Source organism: Podarcis liolepis (genome assembly GCF_965112155.1).
Source record: "Podarcis liolepis genome assembly, chromosome: 8".
NCBI classification, from domain to species: domain Eukaryota; kingdom Metazoa; phylum Chordata; class Lepidosauria; order Squamata; family Lacertidae; genus Podarcis; species Podarcis liolepis.
The window spans coordinates 2755585-2771109 of NC_139560.1; the positions used below are offsets into that span (position 1 = coordinate 2755585).

At 49.6% G+C, this 15525-nt stretch overlaps 1 protein-coding gene across 1 annotated transcript in view; it reads right to left on the reverse strand.

The window, feature by feature from the left end:
- Nucleotides 1–877: 877 nt before the first annotated feature.
- ZC3H3 (zinc finger CCCH-type containing 3) overlaps nucleotides 878–15525 on the reverse strand; it is a 271724-nt gene continuing 257076 nt past the window's right edge. Inside the window, exon 12 of the mRNA XM_083516620.1 lies at nucleotides 878–1796. Coding sequence (XP_083372746.1) covers nucleotides 1765–1796 — 32 coding nt within the window. The 3' untranslated portion in view covers nucleotides 878–1764. The remainder of the gene's footprint in view (nucleotides 1797–15525) is intronic.

Sequence of the window (15525 nt, forward strand, 5' to 3'; positions counted from 1 at the left end):
CCTTGTGGTCTCTTCCAACTCTATGATTCTATGATTCTTGTTATTTCAAGATCCGGAGACTGGGAATCCTTGTGGACCAGACTTCTCTTCTCTCTCTCTCTCTCTCTCTCTCTCTCACACACACACACACACACACACACACACACGCACACGTACACTTGTCCCAGCCAAAGACTAGCCCATCATGGCCCATTTGATAGGCAGAGTCTATTGCAGGTTCAAGCATGGTCTGCCCAGGCCATGGGGCCAGTCTCCTGTGCTCACCATAAGAAAAAGGTGTTTGGCTTTCCCTGGGATGCATCACAGGTTGTGGTGGCCGCCAGGGAGATTCCTTGCCAAGAAAAATCCCTTCCCAAGGGAAGCAAGACAGGCTTCTTGCCTTTCACACTACCTGATGGAGGAGCAGACAGATTACAGAAGAGCAGAAAGAAGCAGGATGCATTTCAGCCTAGAGGGTGCTCAAAATATTGGAGCCCCCCCCCCACAAAAATGGGCAATGAGCCATTGCCCCGGATCTCATCAGCCACAGCACCCAGATTAGTTCCAGGGAGAAGAAGGGTCATTGTGGAACCTTCGACCCCACTGTATGTTTCAGGCAAAGACTGGCTTGGTATCACTTCACTCCAACGGCTTTAAGATTCGTTTGAAAAGGGAGTAGGGCACCGATCCTCCGTCCCACTAGGTCACACATACAAAGCTGGGCTAGGAGAGGAAGGGAGGAATCTGTTTATGCACTGCAACGGCTCTCTTTCTGCATGAGATCTTTCCCCAGAATTTCCACCCAAAAAGGGAAATCGGTTGAGTATATTGGTCTGGAGAAAGGACCCCAAAAACCCTGTGATTTCCCCCCACGCCCAGAGAAAACACAAGACTCTCCTTTCACAACAAAGACCTGTATAGAACTTCACAACACGCCTCTACAAATATAAATGTTTTGCTTGTGTGGTTGTTGTTTTTTGCATAATAAAAGCACCCAGGCAAGCTGGTTTTACAAATCGCTTTGAGACCCAAATCTGGCCTTGACTATCAAAGAAATGACTTTGCAAAGAATCTGGGTTCTTTCCCCTCAAAGAAAATTCTGCTCAGGAAAGAAAAAGAGAAACTGTCCTCTGCCCTCGTGTCTCCAAAGTCTGCAGGAACTTCACCTCTCTCGGGACAAAGTCAGGCATGAGATTTAAGCCCCTCAACCAACAATCCCCAAATTGGCTTTGAAACACCAGAGCCATCTATCAGCAACCATCTCCCTTAGCTCTGCATTTTGGCACCCTTGGGAAAACCAACTGGCCACGTGGTCCAAGCTTGAGGTGGCAAAGTTTCATAGGGACTGGGGTGCAGATCTATATCTTAGGTTTCTACCTGGTCTCTCTCCCTGCTTCCAGGTGAAGCCAGCACAGCCACGCTGAGCATGAGACCCAGGCCGACGTTTCTGGATGACGCTCCCCCTGCAGTGCAGGCCAAGGGAGCTGAATTAGGAGTTGGTGAAAGGCTGAAAGGGAAAAGCTCCTTTATTGGAAAAAAAAATAAAACCACAAAGCTGCGCTCCTGGGCTGTGTGGGAGACTGGGGTAGCCTTCATCTCGCAAACCCCACTTCTCACATAAAACAAGCGGGCAGTCCCTCTGGACAAATCCAGCCGAGCCTTTGCCTGTCTGTCTCGGTGCTGTGTCTTCCTGAGTTAGTCGCCAGGGTGGCTTCGAATCCCTGAGGCGTGTGTGGCCGAGGCATTATCCGCTGCGCAGGGCTCTGCTCAAAGGTGTTGCCGTCCTCACAACCTGGGCTTGATCTGCAAAGGCTTCCCTGGGAGAAAAACAAAGAAAAGAGAGAGTTGTTTGTTATCAAAAGGAAAAGAGGCCTGAACTCTTACAACCCGGCGTCAATCGTTGATATCATCCGCAGGAGGATCGCTGGTCATTTTTTTTTAGTTGGGGAGTCTCATTTGACAACAATGAGAAACTGAGCCTTCAATGTCATTGGCCCTGTCCCGTGGAACTCTCTGCCACTGGAGATTCAGCAGGCACCCTCTGAGCCAACTTTTAAACTGAAAACCTTTTGATTCCTCCAGGCCTATTAAGAATGCATCCTTCCACATGAGTAAGTGATATTGGTTTTTAAACTTTTTAATTGTTTTATTGTATGTTTTAAAGTTTTTAGTGCTGCAAACCCCTTGGATATATATATTTATGAAACAGCGGCATGGAAATATTTTCATAAATAAACCAAAAGCGAGAAGGACACACACACCTTTTGGCATTTGGGAAACAGAGCGGATCGCTTGATCTTTCTCATCCTGAAAATGCTGCCTGACCTGAGCAATGATTGCCCTGATGTTGCACCTCACCTGCTTGCCATCCATTCCGCACAAGGCCCAGTTTTCATTTGTCAAATCCTGACACACACACACACACACACACACACACACACACACACACACCCTTTGCCACAGCTGCCAAGCCCACTGGGCTGCTAGTCCACAGCGAGGCAGGTGCGCTGATGCATCTGCAAAGCTCTTGGGAAAGTGAGGGTGTCCCAGGGACAGTTCTGGCTGCCTAACCTCAAAAAAGGACATTGTACTGCTGGAAACGCTGGGACGCAGGTGGCGCTGTGGGTTAAACCGCAGAGCCTAGGACTTGCCAATCAGAAGGTTGGCGGTTTGAATCCCCACGATGGGGTGAGCTCCTGCCCACCTAGCAGTTCAAAAGCACGTCAAAGTGCAAGTAGATAAATAGGTACCACTCCAGCGGGAAGGTAAACAGCGTTTCCGTGCGCTGCTCTGGTTCGCCAGAAGCGGCTTAGTCATGCTGGCCACATGACCCGGAAGCTGTACGCTGGCTCCCTCGGCCAATAAAGTGAGATGAGCGCCGCAACCCCAGAGTCGGCCACGACTGGACCTGATGGTCAGGGGTCCCTTTACCTTTACCGCTGGAAAAGATTGGGAGAAGGGCAACCAGAGGGATCAGGGCAGATGGGTCGACTGCCCTCGGAGGAAAGGGTGCAGCGTTTGGGAGAAAAGGAGAGGAAGGGTCTTAGGTTCTAATAAAAGGGGGCTTATTTTTTTAAAATTCAGAAAGGAAACCTGGCGCCCACTGTCATTGCCATTACCCTTCCCCAGAGCTATAGTGAACGGGGAACTCCATGCGGGGAACCCCATCCAGCTCAACGTTGTTTACACTGGCAGGAGAGCTCAGTGGGTAGAGCATAAGACTCTTACTCTCAGGGTCGTGGGTTCGCGTCCCATGTTGGGCAAAAGGTTCCTGCATGTAAGGGGGTTGGACTAGATGACCCTTGGGGTCCCAACGCTGCAATTCTGCGATTCTTGTCACCGGAAATCAGAGCACCTTAAGCCCTGCAGAGAAGGAGCGATTCACTTTCCAAGACTCCAACGCTCCTGGCTCCACACACATTAAACGGCAGGGTGAATTAGCAGGATGGATGCGCGAAGGGCTCAGGTTTGCTGACAAGGTCAAGCTGCTCAGGATGACAAAATGCAGAACGCCAGAAACGGAAGAAGCAGCGTCCCGGGGAAGAGGATGGCGGGTCTTAACAAGCCAGGAGAGGCGGGGAAACTTTCCGGCTGACGGAGGGGCTGCTCAGGGAAGCGACTTTGTGGGCAGAGGGCCAGACTTGGGTTCGAATCCCGGCTTAGTTGTGAAACCCATTCAGCAGCCTGCAGCCTCTTTCTCTTTCTCCCTCTGCCTGACCTACCTCCCAGGGCTCCTGGGAGGCTAAAATGGGGACGGAGGGAAACACATTGCCCTGAGTTCATTGGAGAAACAGCAGGATAAGAATGTAGGAACAGAAGTAAACAATACATTTAAGAATCCCGCTGAAAATACTGACTCCGGGCAAAACTTCTCACACCTAGAATTTTAAAATGTGCTCTGTGCATTTGATGAACTGAAGGGGACAGGGAAAAACCTTCAGAATTTATTCAAAACCTTTTTAAAAAACCTTTAATTTCTCAGTTACCAGATATGTTGAGAAAACTCTTTGAGATTTGGTGGGAGGGCGTTCCACAGGGCGGGTGCCACCACCGAGAAGGCCCTCTGCCTGGTTCCCTGTAACTTGGCTTCTCGCAGTGAGGGAACCGCCAGAAGGCCCTCGGAGCTGGACCTCAGTGTCCGGGCAGAACGATGGGGGTGGAGACGATCCTTCAGATATACTGAACGAAAAAGTCACAAATGCTGTTCTTCAGATCAATGTTTCACACGATCTCTCTCTTTCATAAAATGAACACATGCCTATCCTTTCAGACGTCAGTTGCCCAGAAGGGTCAGAAACGATATTCTGTGGTTCTCACTTGCTTCTGAAGGTGCATTTAGAGCAGGGAGGGGACAGCCGTGGCTTTGCAGATCCCGTTGGACTTCAGTCCCCCCCCCCATCAGCCCCCAGCCAGCACGGCCAACCGCCGGGCATTATGGGAGATGTTGTCTAGTGACACCAGGAGACCCACAGGTCCCCATTCCTGGTTTAGAGACAGAATCCAGTGGCGTGGGGGGAGAGAGGGCTCCAGGGGCGCTTGCCCCGGGTGCAAAATTGTTAGGGGTGCAAATTTCCACTTGTTTCTGTGTGTTCGGCACATGCCCTCTCTTTTCCTGATATAAGAAGAGCCCTGTTGGATGAAGCCAATAGCCCATCTCGTTTTTGCCTCCAACTGTGGAGCCATCCTGGCTAGTGACCATTGAAAGCCCTCTTCTCCATAAATCTGTCCATCTAGATTGGGGGCCATCCCTGCTTCCTGTGGGAGGGAGTTCCACAGCTGAACAATGTCCTGCGTGAAAAAGGACACATTCACCCGGTGCTATACCAGCTGCACTGGCTCCCGCTGGAGTACAGGATCAGGTTTAAGGTGCTGGTTTTAACCTTTAAAGCCCTAGGACCCTTGTACCTACGGGACCGCCTCTCCTGGTATGTCCCACGGTCTTCAAACCAAAACATTTTGGAGGTCCCGGGCCACAGGGAGGTTACACTGGCCTCAACCAGAGCCGGGGCATTTTCGGCCATGGCCCCAATCTGGTGGAACTCTCTGTCACAAGAGACTAGGGCCCTGTGGGACTTGACGTCTTTCCGCAGGGCCTGCAAGACAGAGCTGTTCCACCAGGCCTTTGGCCAAGACACAGCCTGACCCCCTCTTTTGGTAATCTGCACAGAACTCTAGCCCAATGGTTGCCATTTGATTTTGAATAGATTTTAGAATACTGATTTTAGAACGCTGTGTTACTTTTATTGCTGTTAGCTGCTCTGAGCCCAGCTTCGGCTAGGGAGGGCAGGATATAAATATAATAATAATAATAATAATAATAATAATAATAATAATAATAATAATAATTTTATCTGTCCTGAACTTTCCAACATTCAGCTTCCTTCCACGTCCACGAGTTCTAGTATTAGGAGCGAGGAAGAAAAATCTTTCTCCGTCCGGTTTTGCAAACTTCTATCACGTTGCCTTTTCTCTAAACGCAAAAGGCACAAACGCTGCAACCTTCCTTCAGATCACTGTTTCACGTGATCTCTCTCTCTCTCTCTTTGACAGGCACCAGAAGCTGGGGTGCCCAGATGGTGTGCAAATCATAAATGAGGAAGGGGTTCGATCTGAGGAGGGGGCGAGTGCCCAGCTTAGCCCCCTGTAGCGGCTCAGATCAGGGGCTGGTGGATGTCTCTAAGGCCTGAGAAGCCGGGACAGGTTTTACATTACGTTGCCTGCCAAGTCACAAGGCTTCAGGTTTCCAAACTGGCCCCGCTGCCTGGAAAAGAACAAGGGACACCCATCTCCAGTGCGTCCCCCCCCCCCAGCACTGAACTTAACCCGGGTGTCACGGCCCCTGCTGGAATGATGCTCCTTTTGAGGGCCTGGTTCCAAGAAGGATCTGGGCTTTATATTGGGAAAGGCCTTTCGTGCCGGAGATTCTTCACGTGGACCCCGCTGGGCTCCCCCCGCTGGGAAACCGTGGGTCCCTCCTGCAGCAGCGCCACCGAAGATGCATGAGGAACGTGGCCAAGTCTCCTCCCCGCCTTTTAAAACTTGGTTAGACAAACTTTGGGCAGGGCTGTAAGTGGCGGTGGCATTGATGCATGGCTTTTTGAGCTAATTTATGTAAAATAAAGAGGGCTCATTTAGCACCTTTCCACCCTTAATATAACAACCATATATCAGAGGGAGGCCTGGCAGTCGCCCCCGACTTGGCCATTAGTCACCTGCGACGCCGGCTAATGCCGCGGAAAAGGAGTCAGCAGCAGGGGAGCAGACCTCTGGGTGCCCACCCGTGTGGGGGCACGAGAGGCACCGAGGAAGCAGCAGATCCGTCAAGGTCAAGAGGAGAGCAGGCATCCTTCTAGATCGGGCTTCCTCAACCTCAGTCCTCCAGCTGTTTTGGGCCTGCAACTCCCATGATCCCTAGCTAGCAGGACCAGTGGTCAAGGATGCTGGGAATTGTAGTCTCAAAACATCTGGAGGGCCGAGGTTGAGGAAGCCTGTTCTAGATAGTCTTCAAAGGCTTTAAGCAAAGGATCACTGTTGCACTGGGCCCCCTCCAGCCACCCTTTCTCCCATGCATTCAGGATGATCTTTAGTTCGCAGAAAAGGCAACGACGAGGTGTCATGGTATGGTGTTTCTCAATCTTGGGTCCCCGGCTGTTGTCGGACTACCACTCCCATCATCCCTAGCTAGACAGGACCAGTGGTCAGGATTGTGGCGTTTGCGCTCCTAGGCAACATCATGCTGGGTGATGAGGAAAGGGTTAAATGAGTGTGAAGTGATTGGCAAGTGGGAACCCAAGGGGAGGAGTTGGAGTTAGAGTTAGTGTTGTTAAGGAGTCAGTCGGGTGTTAGAGAAGAGAGAGGGAGGATAAGTCTGTGGGTTGGGATAGTTTGATGTGAGAGAGTGAGAGAATCTGTTAGGAGGAGTCAGATAGACAGTTGGGATAATCAGAAGTTATTAGGCCGGTAAAGAAACTAGGATTAAGAAACTGACAAGAAAAATTATCTGAAACCATAAACTTGTTCATGCTTATAAAATAAACTTGTTTATTTGGTTTAATGTTAACAACTGTCTGGACTAGTGTGTAGCCGAGAGAAACGGGTTGGTGGCAGCGGGGAAGCGATCACAGTGGTGGCACAGGGATCAATAGACCGTCAAACGTCCGGGGACCCTGTGTGATTGCCACAGGGATGATGGGAGTTGTAGTCCGACAACATTCGGGAACCAAGTCTGAGAAACTTGGCTATAAAATGATGCATAGCATGGAGGAAGAGGGGAGAAAACTTTTGCTCCCTCTCTCGTAACACTAGGACTTGTGGGCATCCAGCGAAGCTGAATGTTGGAAGATTCAGATGAAAAAAGGACTTATTTGCGTAGTGCATAGTTAATCTTTGGAACTCCCTCCCACAGGAGGCAGCAAAGGCCACCAACTTGGATGGCTATGAAAGGGGTTTAGACAAATTCATGGAGGATTGATGGCTATCGGCCACGATGGATGTGCTCTGCCTCTGCGGTCAGAGGTAGCAAAGCATCTGAATACAATTTGCTAGAAAAAGGAGGGGAGAGGGCTTGCAGGCTTCCGGTAATAATAATAATAATAATTTATTTATTATTTATACCCCGCCCATCTGGCTGGGCTTCCCCAGCCACTCTGGGCGGCTTCCAAAAAAATATTAAAATACTGTATAACATCAAACATTAAAAGCTTCCCTAAAGAGGGCTGCCTTCAGATGTCTTCTAAAAGTCTGGTAGTTGTTGTTCTCTACTGTGAGAACAGGATGGTGGACTAGATGGGCCAATGGCCCTGATCCAGCAGGCAGATCTAAAAAGATGTCGTATAAACACAGACAACTGGGAAACACTGGCCTGCGAGCGCTCCAATTGGAGAACAGCCTTTACCGAAGGTGTCGTGGGCTTTGAAGACACTCGAACTCAGGGCGCAGGGGAGAAATGTGCTAAGAGGAAGGCACGCTTGGCAAACCCTCACCCCTAGCTGTCAACTTTTCCCTTTTCTTGCGCGGAATCCTATTCGGAATAAGGGAATTTCCCTTAAAAAACGGGAAACGTTGGCAGCTATGCCCTCACCATGATCAACTCCCTCCCGGAAACCTATGTCCCCACTGTGGAAGGGCGCGTGGATCCAGAATTGGCCTCCACAGTCACTTATGGACTCACTGTTAAGACCGTGTTCATGGTCTCGGCTACGAGGAATCGCCAAAGAAGCAGCAGCAGAAGCTCATGATGGTATCACGGTGGCAATACATGACTTTGCTTTCAATACAGTGGTACCTTGGGTTACAGACGCTTCAGGTTACAGACTCTGATAACCCAGAAATAGTACCTCGGGTTAAGAACTTTGCTTCAGGATGAGAACAGAAATCATGCTCCAGCGGCACGGCGGCAGCGGGAGGCCCCATTAGCTAAAGTGGTGCTTCAGGTTAAGAACAGTTTCAGGTTAAGAACGGACCTCCGGAACGAATTAAGTACTTAACCCGAGGTACCACTGTATAGTGAATCTGAGAATGCAGAGGATCCTACGGGCTGCAAAGTTCGTGTTTCCAGTGCCAGAGGAGAAAAGAAGTTAAGAAGCAACATTGACTAAGGGGGAAAACTGCATCTGTGACACTCGCCTTGCTGGGGAGAAGAGTAAGTTTTCAGTGGGGAGAAGAGAAATGGGTGCAGGGAGCAGGCAGGGACTGGCCAGAAAGGGGAAAGGATGGAGGTTGCCCCAGAAGTAGCACGCGGAGATGCGCTCTCCGTTTTGGACCACCTCTATTAACAGTGTACCTCCAGAGGCTAACATTACAGATCAGACTTCCATAGCACGATGAATATGCAACATGGTCGCTCCCGCAACTGCCCCTGCATCAGGGAGGGCCCTTAGATAAATAAATTAAAAAAAGAGGGGGAGATTTACAGCTGCAAGACAAGACCGGCGATATTTCCTGAGCCATAATATTGGCAGCTTTTCGTTTATGCTCGAAGACGGTGCAGATAAAAGAAGACAAGCTCAAGAGCGAGGGAGGGAGGTTGCCGCCACGGGATGCAAGCGAAGGCGGCCGAGAGGGAGTTAGTTGCCATTCATGTCAGCCCCACTTTCCCCCCTGGGGGGCTGGTGGCAGAGGGCTCTTTAATCGCATTGTTTCTTCCTTCCCCGGAAGGACAGCGCTCCTCGTAAATCCAGGCGTGGAGTGGGGGGGGGGGGAGAGCGCGTGGTGGTGTTATTTATTTATTTATTTACGAGGCGCTATGAAATTCTTACAGGCACACTGTAAAATCGTCTGTCACTTCCCGCCCCAGAGTCTCTCTCTCTCCCCCCCCACCCCACAAACGACGAGAGGCCCTGGCGGAACATTAAACAGCTAAAAACTCTCATCTGTGTTCTGGCTGAACTTAATTACGAATTGCAAACAGAGAGGGGAGAATTTTAAAAACGTACTAAAAGGAAGCAACGCGTGCGCGAGACGAGGAGGGCGGGCGCCCGGAATTTTAACCAGATTTAGATTAATTTGGTTCCGCTTCTGCCCTCTTGAGCCACCCCCCTTTGGATCAGGGCTGCTTTCCCCAACCCTTGTCACACTTGCATGTTTGCGTGCACAATACACACACTCTTGCACGCTCGCAGGCACACGTTGGTACGGGGGAGAGAGCGAGGATCCGTTAAATTTCTGAGGTCCCTAATAAGAACTTAAGGAAACAGAAAACCCAGGCCATTCCTGCCTTCACAATAACCCCGACTCAGACTTGCATCTTGAGACCGTAAAAGGAATGGAGGCCTCTTGAGCGGCTCTGATAAAATGTCCCCTAAGTGCCACATTTAAAGACGCAGTGTGAAACAATGGCGTAAAAGTCAACAAAACTGGCTCTGAATGAAAAAAAAGATAGGATGTTACTCAGCCAAAGGCCTGGTGGTCAAAGAGGAACATTTTTGCCTGGTGCCTAAAGGTGCCTATGACATGTTGTTGTTTAGTCGTTTAGTCGTGTCCGACTCTTCGTGACCCCCTGGACCAGAGCATGCCAGGCACTTCTGTCTTCCACTGCCTCCCGCAGTTTGGTCACACTCATGCTGGTGACTTCCAGAACACTGTCCAACCATCTTGTCCTCCGTCGTCCCCTTCTCCTTGTGACCTCCATCTTTCCGAACACCAGGGTCTTTTCTAGGGAGTCTTCTCTTCTCATGAGGTGGCCAAAGTATTGGAGTCTCAGCTTCAGGATCTGTCCTTCCAGTGAGCACTCAGGGCTGATTTCCTTCAGAATGGATCGGTTTGATCTTCTTGCAGTCCATGGGATTCTCAAGAGTCCTCCAGCACCAGAATTCAAAAGCATCAATTCTTCAGCGATCAGCCTTCTTTATGGTCCAGCTCTCAATTCCATATATCACTACTGGGAAAACCATAGCTTGAACTATATGGACCTTTGTTGGCAAGGTGATGTCTCTGCCTATGACATACCCTCCAACATTTCTCCAATGAAAACAGGGACATCCTATTCCATAACAATAGTTTTACTATTCATATCCTGCCCATCTGACTGGGTTGCCCCAGCCACTCTGAGCGGCTTCCAACATATATAAAAACATAATAAAACATTAAAAACCTTTCCTATACAGGGCTGCTTTCAGATGGCTCGGGCTTGGACAACTCCATGCTCTCCATCATTTCTCGGATGAAAATAGGGATGTCCGAATGAAAAATGGAGCAATCCGATATCAAATCAGAAACTGGGGCAGCTTCTGTAAATCCAGGACTGTCCCTGGAAAATAGGGGCACTTGGAGGGTCTGGTATAGTGAAGGCGCCAGGCAAACTTCCCTGGGGAGAGCATTCCACAGATGGGGAGCCACTGCAGAAAAGGCCCCGTTCTCGTGTTGCCACCCTCTGGACCTCTCGAGGAGGAGGCATATGAAGAAGGGCCTGGGATGATGACCACAGAGTCCGGGTAGGTTCATATGGGGAGACGCAGTCCTTAAGGCTTCCCCTGGCCTAGAGAGTCTGGCGTAGCTATTTTAGGTGTTCCCATATGCCTGGAATTTCCTGGACATAGCTGGAATTGTGTACGGTGGACGCTCGGGTTGTGAACGTGATCTGTGCGGGATGCATGTTCGCAACCTGCAGCGGCATGTCTGCGCACGCACGGGTTGCGATTTGGCGTTTCTGTGCATGCGCGGCTGCCAAAATCCGGAAGTAACCCATTCCGGGTTTCAGTGGTCCGTAACCCGAAAAGAACGCAACCTGAAGCGGCTGTAACCTGAGGTATGACTGTAGTTGGAAGCAGTGTCTAGGTAGAAATCGGAAGTGTTTATTTTAGTGAATTTCACGGAATCTGCATTAAAGATATGCAAAAAAATCTCAACAACTAAAAAAAGCAACAACTTTTGTGTCCAGATTTTTCACTTTTTGAAATATGGCGGCCCTAATTAAGATCAAGCAGAGTCCCGCAAGGGTCTTCAATTAGGTTGGCGAGCACAGGGATAGCAGAGTCTTCTTGGTGGTGGGCCCACCGTTCTGGACCTACCTTCCTGCAGAAAGGCAGAAGGACCCTTTAAGCAGAGGCCTTTAAACGTTCTGGTCACCTTGCCTCAAAAAGGATACTGCAGAGTTGGAAAAGGTTCAGAAAAGGGCCACCGAAAAGATCAAGGAGATGAGAGACACCCCTAGGAGGAAAAGATACAGCATTGGGGAACCTTTTAGCTTAGAGAAAAGGTGAATAAGAGGCGACATAATAGGAGTTTATAAAACTATTTGTGGCTTGGAGAAATGGACAGAGAAAGGTTCTTCTCTCTCTCTCAACGCCAGGACTAAAGAAGCAGATGGGGTTGGAATGACTTTGATGTAACTGCAGCGTATTGAACCCGGTGCAGCGCTCTGTCCCCACGATAACCCTGCAATGTGGGCCAGCATCTTTCTGTTTGTTGCAGATGAGGAACGGGGCCCAAGGCAGCGACTTGGTCAAGCCCCCAGTGGGGTTTTAAATGCAGCGTCTCTTTGGAGAATGGGAGGAGGGCCAGGGAAATCTCCCAATTTCAGCAAAGAGACCCACCGAGTATTAATGGTCTCAGAATCAATACAGGATATGCAAAAAGAGGAAGACTAATCTGAATGAGTAATCATTTTGAAATGCAACACCATCCATTATAAAACACGAGGACAGCAAATGAAGGAATATCCAGAAAGCAGAAGCCTGGTGCCGCTTCAATGAACAGGCTTCGAGGTTTGCTGCCATTTATCAAAGAGTTTTGCAGATATGGGGGGGGGGTCGTTCTTGGGTGGCCCAATAAATATCCTGCATCGAGCTGAGCAAGAGGAAAGGACTGTACCTCTGGCCTACCTCTCGGAAGGCAGCGTCCCTGCAGAAACTACGGAAAAGCCCCCGCCTGCCCACCCGCCCGCAAGCCCCTCGGTTAAAGTTCCTGGTAGATCGTTCAAATTGTGCGATCCATCTTGGTGGCAGACGACGCAGTCACTCACTTGTTCCTGCCACCCTCCGTATCTCGGGAGCGGCACAATCTATCTTCCGGGAACCAGGTATATAATTTCTAGTTAGTGAAAGCTCCGCTAAGAAGCCCCTTTTTCATTATGATGATTGAACAGCTTCGAGCAAAGGAGACTGCGAGGCTGGGAAGGAGAGCGGGAGCCAGTCGCTGCGGCGGAAACCCAAGTCGCTTCTGCTGAGCTTGTCACGCCAGCGAGAGAATTCGTGCTTCCAAGATGCTCTTGTGCTTTTCATGAAAACCAACACACATTTTTCCCGGGCCTGAGCGGCAGGCGGACAAGCCGGGCTTAAGAATGAAAGTGCTGTTGGGTCCAAAAAGTGGAAACCAAGCTGCAGCGCTCTGCCGAAATGGCTGGCTTTTGTTCTTCAAAAAACAGCTCTTCATAGGGCAGGTTTCCCCAGTGTGGCAACCCCTCAGAAGAAAAAGAAGAAGAGTTTGGATTTGATATCCTGCTTTATCACTACCTGAAGGAGTCTCAAAGCGGCTAACATTCTCCTTTCCCTTCCTGCCCCACAACAAACACTCTGTGAGGTGAGTGGGGCTGAGAGACTTCAGAGAAGTGTGACTGGCCCAAGGTCACCCAGCAGCTGCATGTGGAGGAGCGGAGACGCGAACCCGGTTCCCCAGATTACGAGACTACCGCTCTTAACCACTATACCACACTGGCTCACAGTGTGAGTTGATGTAAAAACCCTGGGCAGTTGCCTCACCTCGGCAAGGATATTGTAGAGTTGGAAAAAGTTTGGAAAAGAGCAACCAAAATGATTCAGGGGATTCTTCCCTATGTATAAAGGTAAAGGGACCCCTGACCATTAGGTCCAGTCGTGACCAGCTCAGGGGCTGCGGCACTCATCTCACTTTATTGGCCTAGGGAGCCGGCGTTCAGCTTCCGGGTCACGTGGCCAGCATGACTAAGCCGCTTCTGGCGACCCAGAGCAGAGCACGGAAACGCCATTTACCTTCCCGCCGGAGCAGTACCTATTTATCTACTTGCACTTTGACATGCTTTCAAACTGCTAGGTTGGCAGGAGCAGGGACCGAGCAACGGGAGCTCACCCCGTCATGGGGATTTGAACCGCCAACCTTCTGATCGGCAAGTCCTAGGCTCTGTGGTTTAACCCGCAGCGCCACCAATAGGTTACTATTATTTATTAAATTTATATACCAATCTTCCTTGGAAGATCAAGGGGTGGTTGACGGTACAGTCATACCTTGGTTTGAAGTAGCTTCAGGTTGAGCATTTTCGGGTTGTGCTCCACAGCGACCTGGAAGTAACGGGGCGCATAACTTCCGGGTCTTGCTGCTCACACATGCGCTCAAAATGAAGTCACGTGCATGCGTGGAATAGGCGAATCATGCGCATGCGCAGACGCGCAGACATGGGCTGCATTCGCTTCAGGATGCAAACGGGGCTCCGGAACGGATCCAGTTCGCATCCAGAGGTACCACTGTATAGAAACATAAAATACATGATGCAACAATAACAACAAAAATATTTGGGACTTTTTAGCTCAGGGACAAGGCGAGCAAGAGGAAACATGATAGAAGCTTAGAAAATTGGACATCACATGGAGATAGTGGAAAGAGAAAGGTTTTCCTGCCTCTCCCAGAACACTAGATCCTGCGGACATCCTAGGAAGTGAATGTTGGGAGTCAGGACAGAAAGAAGGAGGGCCTTCTTCACACAGCTCCTACAAACTTGGATGTCTTTTGTAAAAAAGTAATCTGCATTTTTTAAAAAAATCATTAAGGAACAAAAAATTGTTTCAGAACACCAGTCGCTGGAAACCACAGGAGGCTTTTGCTCGATTCCTGTTTGCAGATTTCCCAAAAGAGGCATCTGTGAAGACCGGATGCTGTTTTCATTTTCCAAAATGTCTGGAGGGTGCCGGGTGAGGGAAGGCTGCTTTAGAGACATCAACTGGAGCTCTTCTCGTGGGGAATGCTTACCAGGACTCACCAAAGAGATACAGCAACTGCCCAGGTCTGAGGGACATTTGAAAACGGAAAGAGAAGCACCTCACTGGAAGAGCCCAAATCCAGCCCCCGCTCCAAAGCAGACTGGAAGGTCAAATCCTGAGCTGCCCAAGTCCACAATCCAAACATCCCTCACAGTTCAGAAACCTAAACTGTGCATTGCTCTCGTTTTATTTGTATCACGCTCTATGCAGAATGAGCATCTCTGGAGAGTTTTTCTTTAAATCTTGCTTGTTTAGCTTGCCTCCGGGTGACTGAAAAATCCCTCATTTGGTCTATTTAATTAGGCAACGGTTCACCATTTGCACACAGGCTGGGGTGAAGGAGATGGCTTTACGGTGGTGAATTCAAAGCTAAAAAACGATTGCCCAAAGAGCTGATAAACGCGCTTCTTAGGAATGCTACTAAAACGACTTATCCCTAGCTGGTAAATGCATGCCCAAATATTTCACGTTGCCTCTGGAAGATACTCACATTTAGGCCTTGATTAAACTCGGGGTGAAGGGGGGGGAGAGTGCTTGCATGTGTGCAAACAGCCATCAAGAATGTCTCCCTACGAGATGTTGTTGCTCAGAGATGATGCATCACTTAAAACACCTCAGAGGGCATTCTAGGTTATTCTTGGAGGTCATAGCAGGACACAGAGGAGGACGAGAAGGAACGCAAGTTGCTGGAAAACCACCGGAGGGGAGAGGACTCTTGTGTTCAGATTTTTCTTGCAGGTTTCCCACAGGTATCTGGTTGGCTACTGTGAGAACAGGAGGCTGGACTGGATGGGCCCCTGGCCTGATCCAGTTGGGGAAAGATAGTTTAACCTTTCCCACTCCCATGCACCGTTTTATAATAATATAATAATAATTTATTATTTGTACCCCGCCCAACTGGCTGGGTTTCCTCAGCCACTCTGGGCAGCTTCCAACAAAATATTAAAATACAATAGTCCGTCAAACATTAAAAGCTTCCCTAAACAAGGCTGCCTTCAGATGTCTTCTAAAAGTCTGGTAGTTGTTATTCTCCTTGACATCTGGCGGGAGGGCGTTCCACAGGGCAGGCGCCACCACCGAGAAGGCCCTCTGCCTGGTT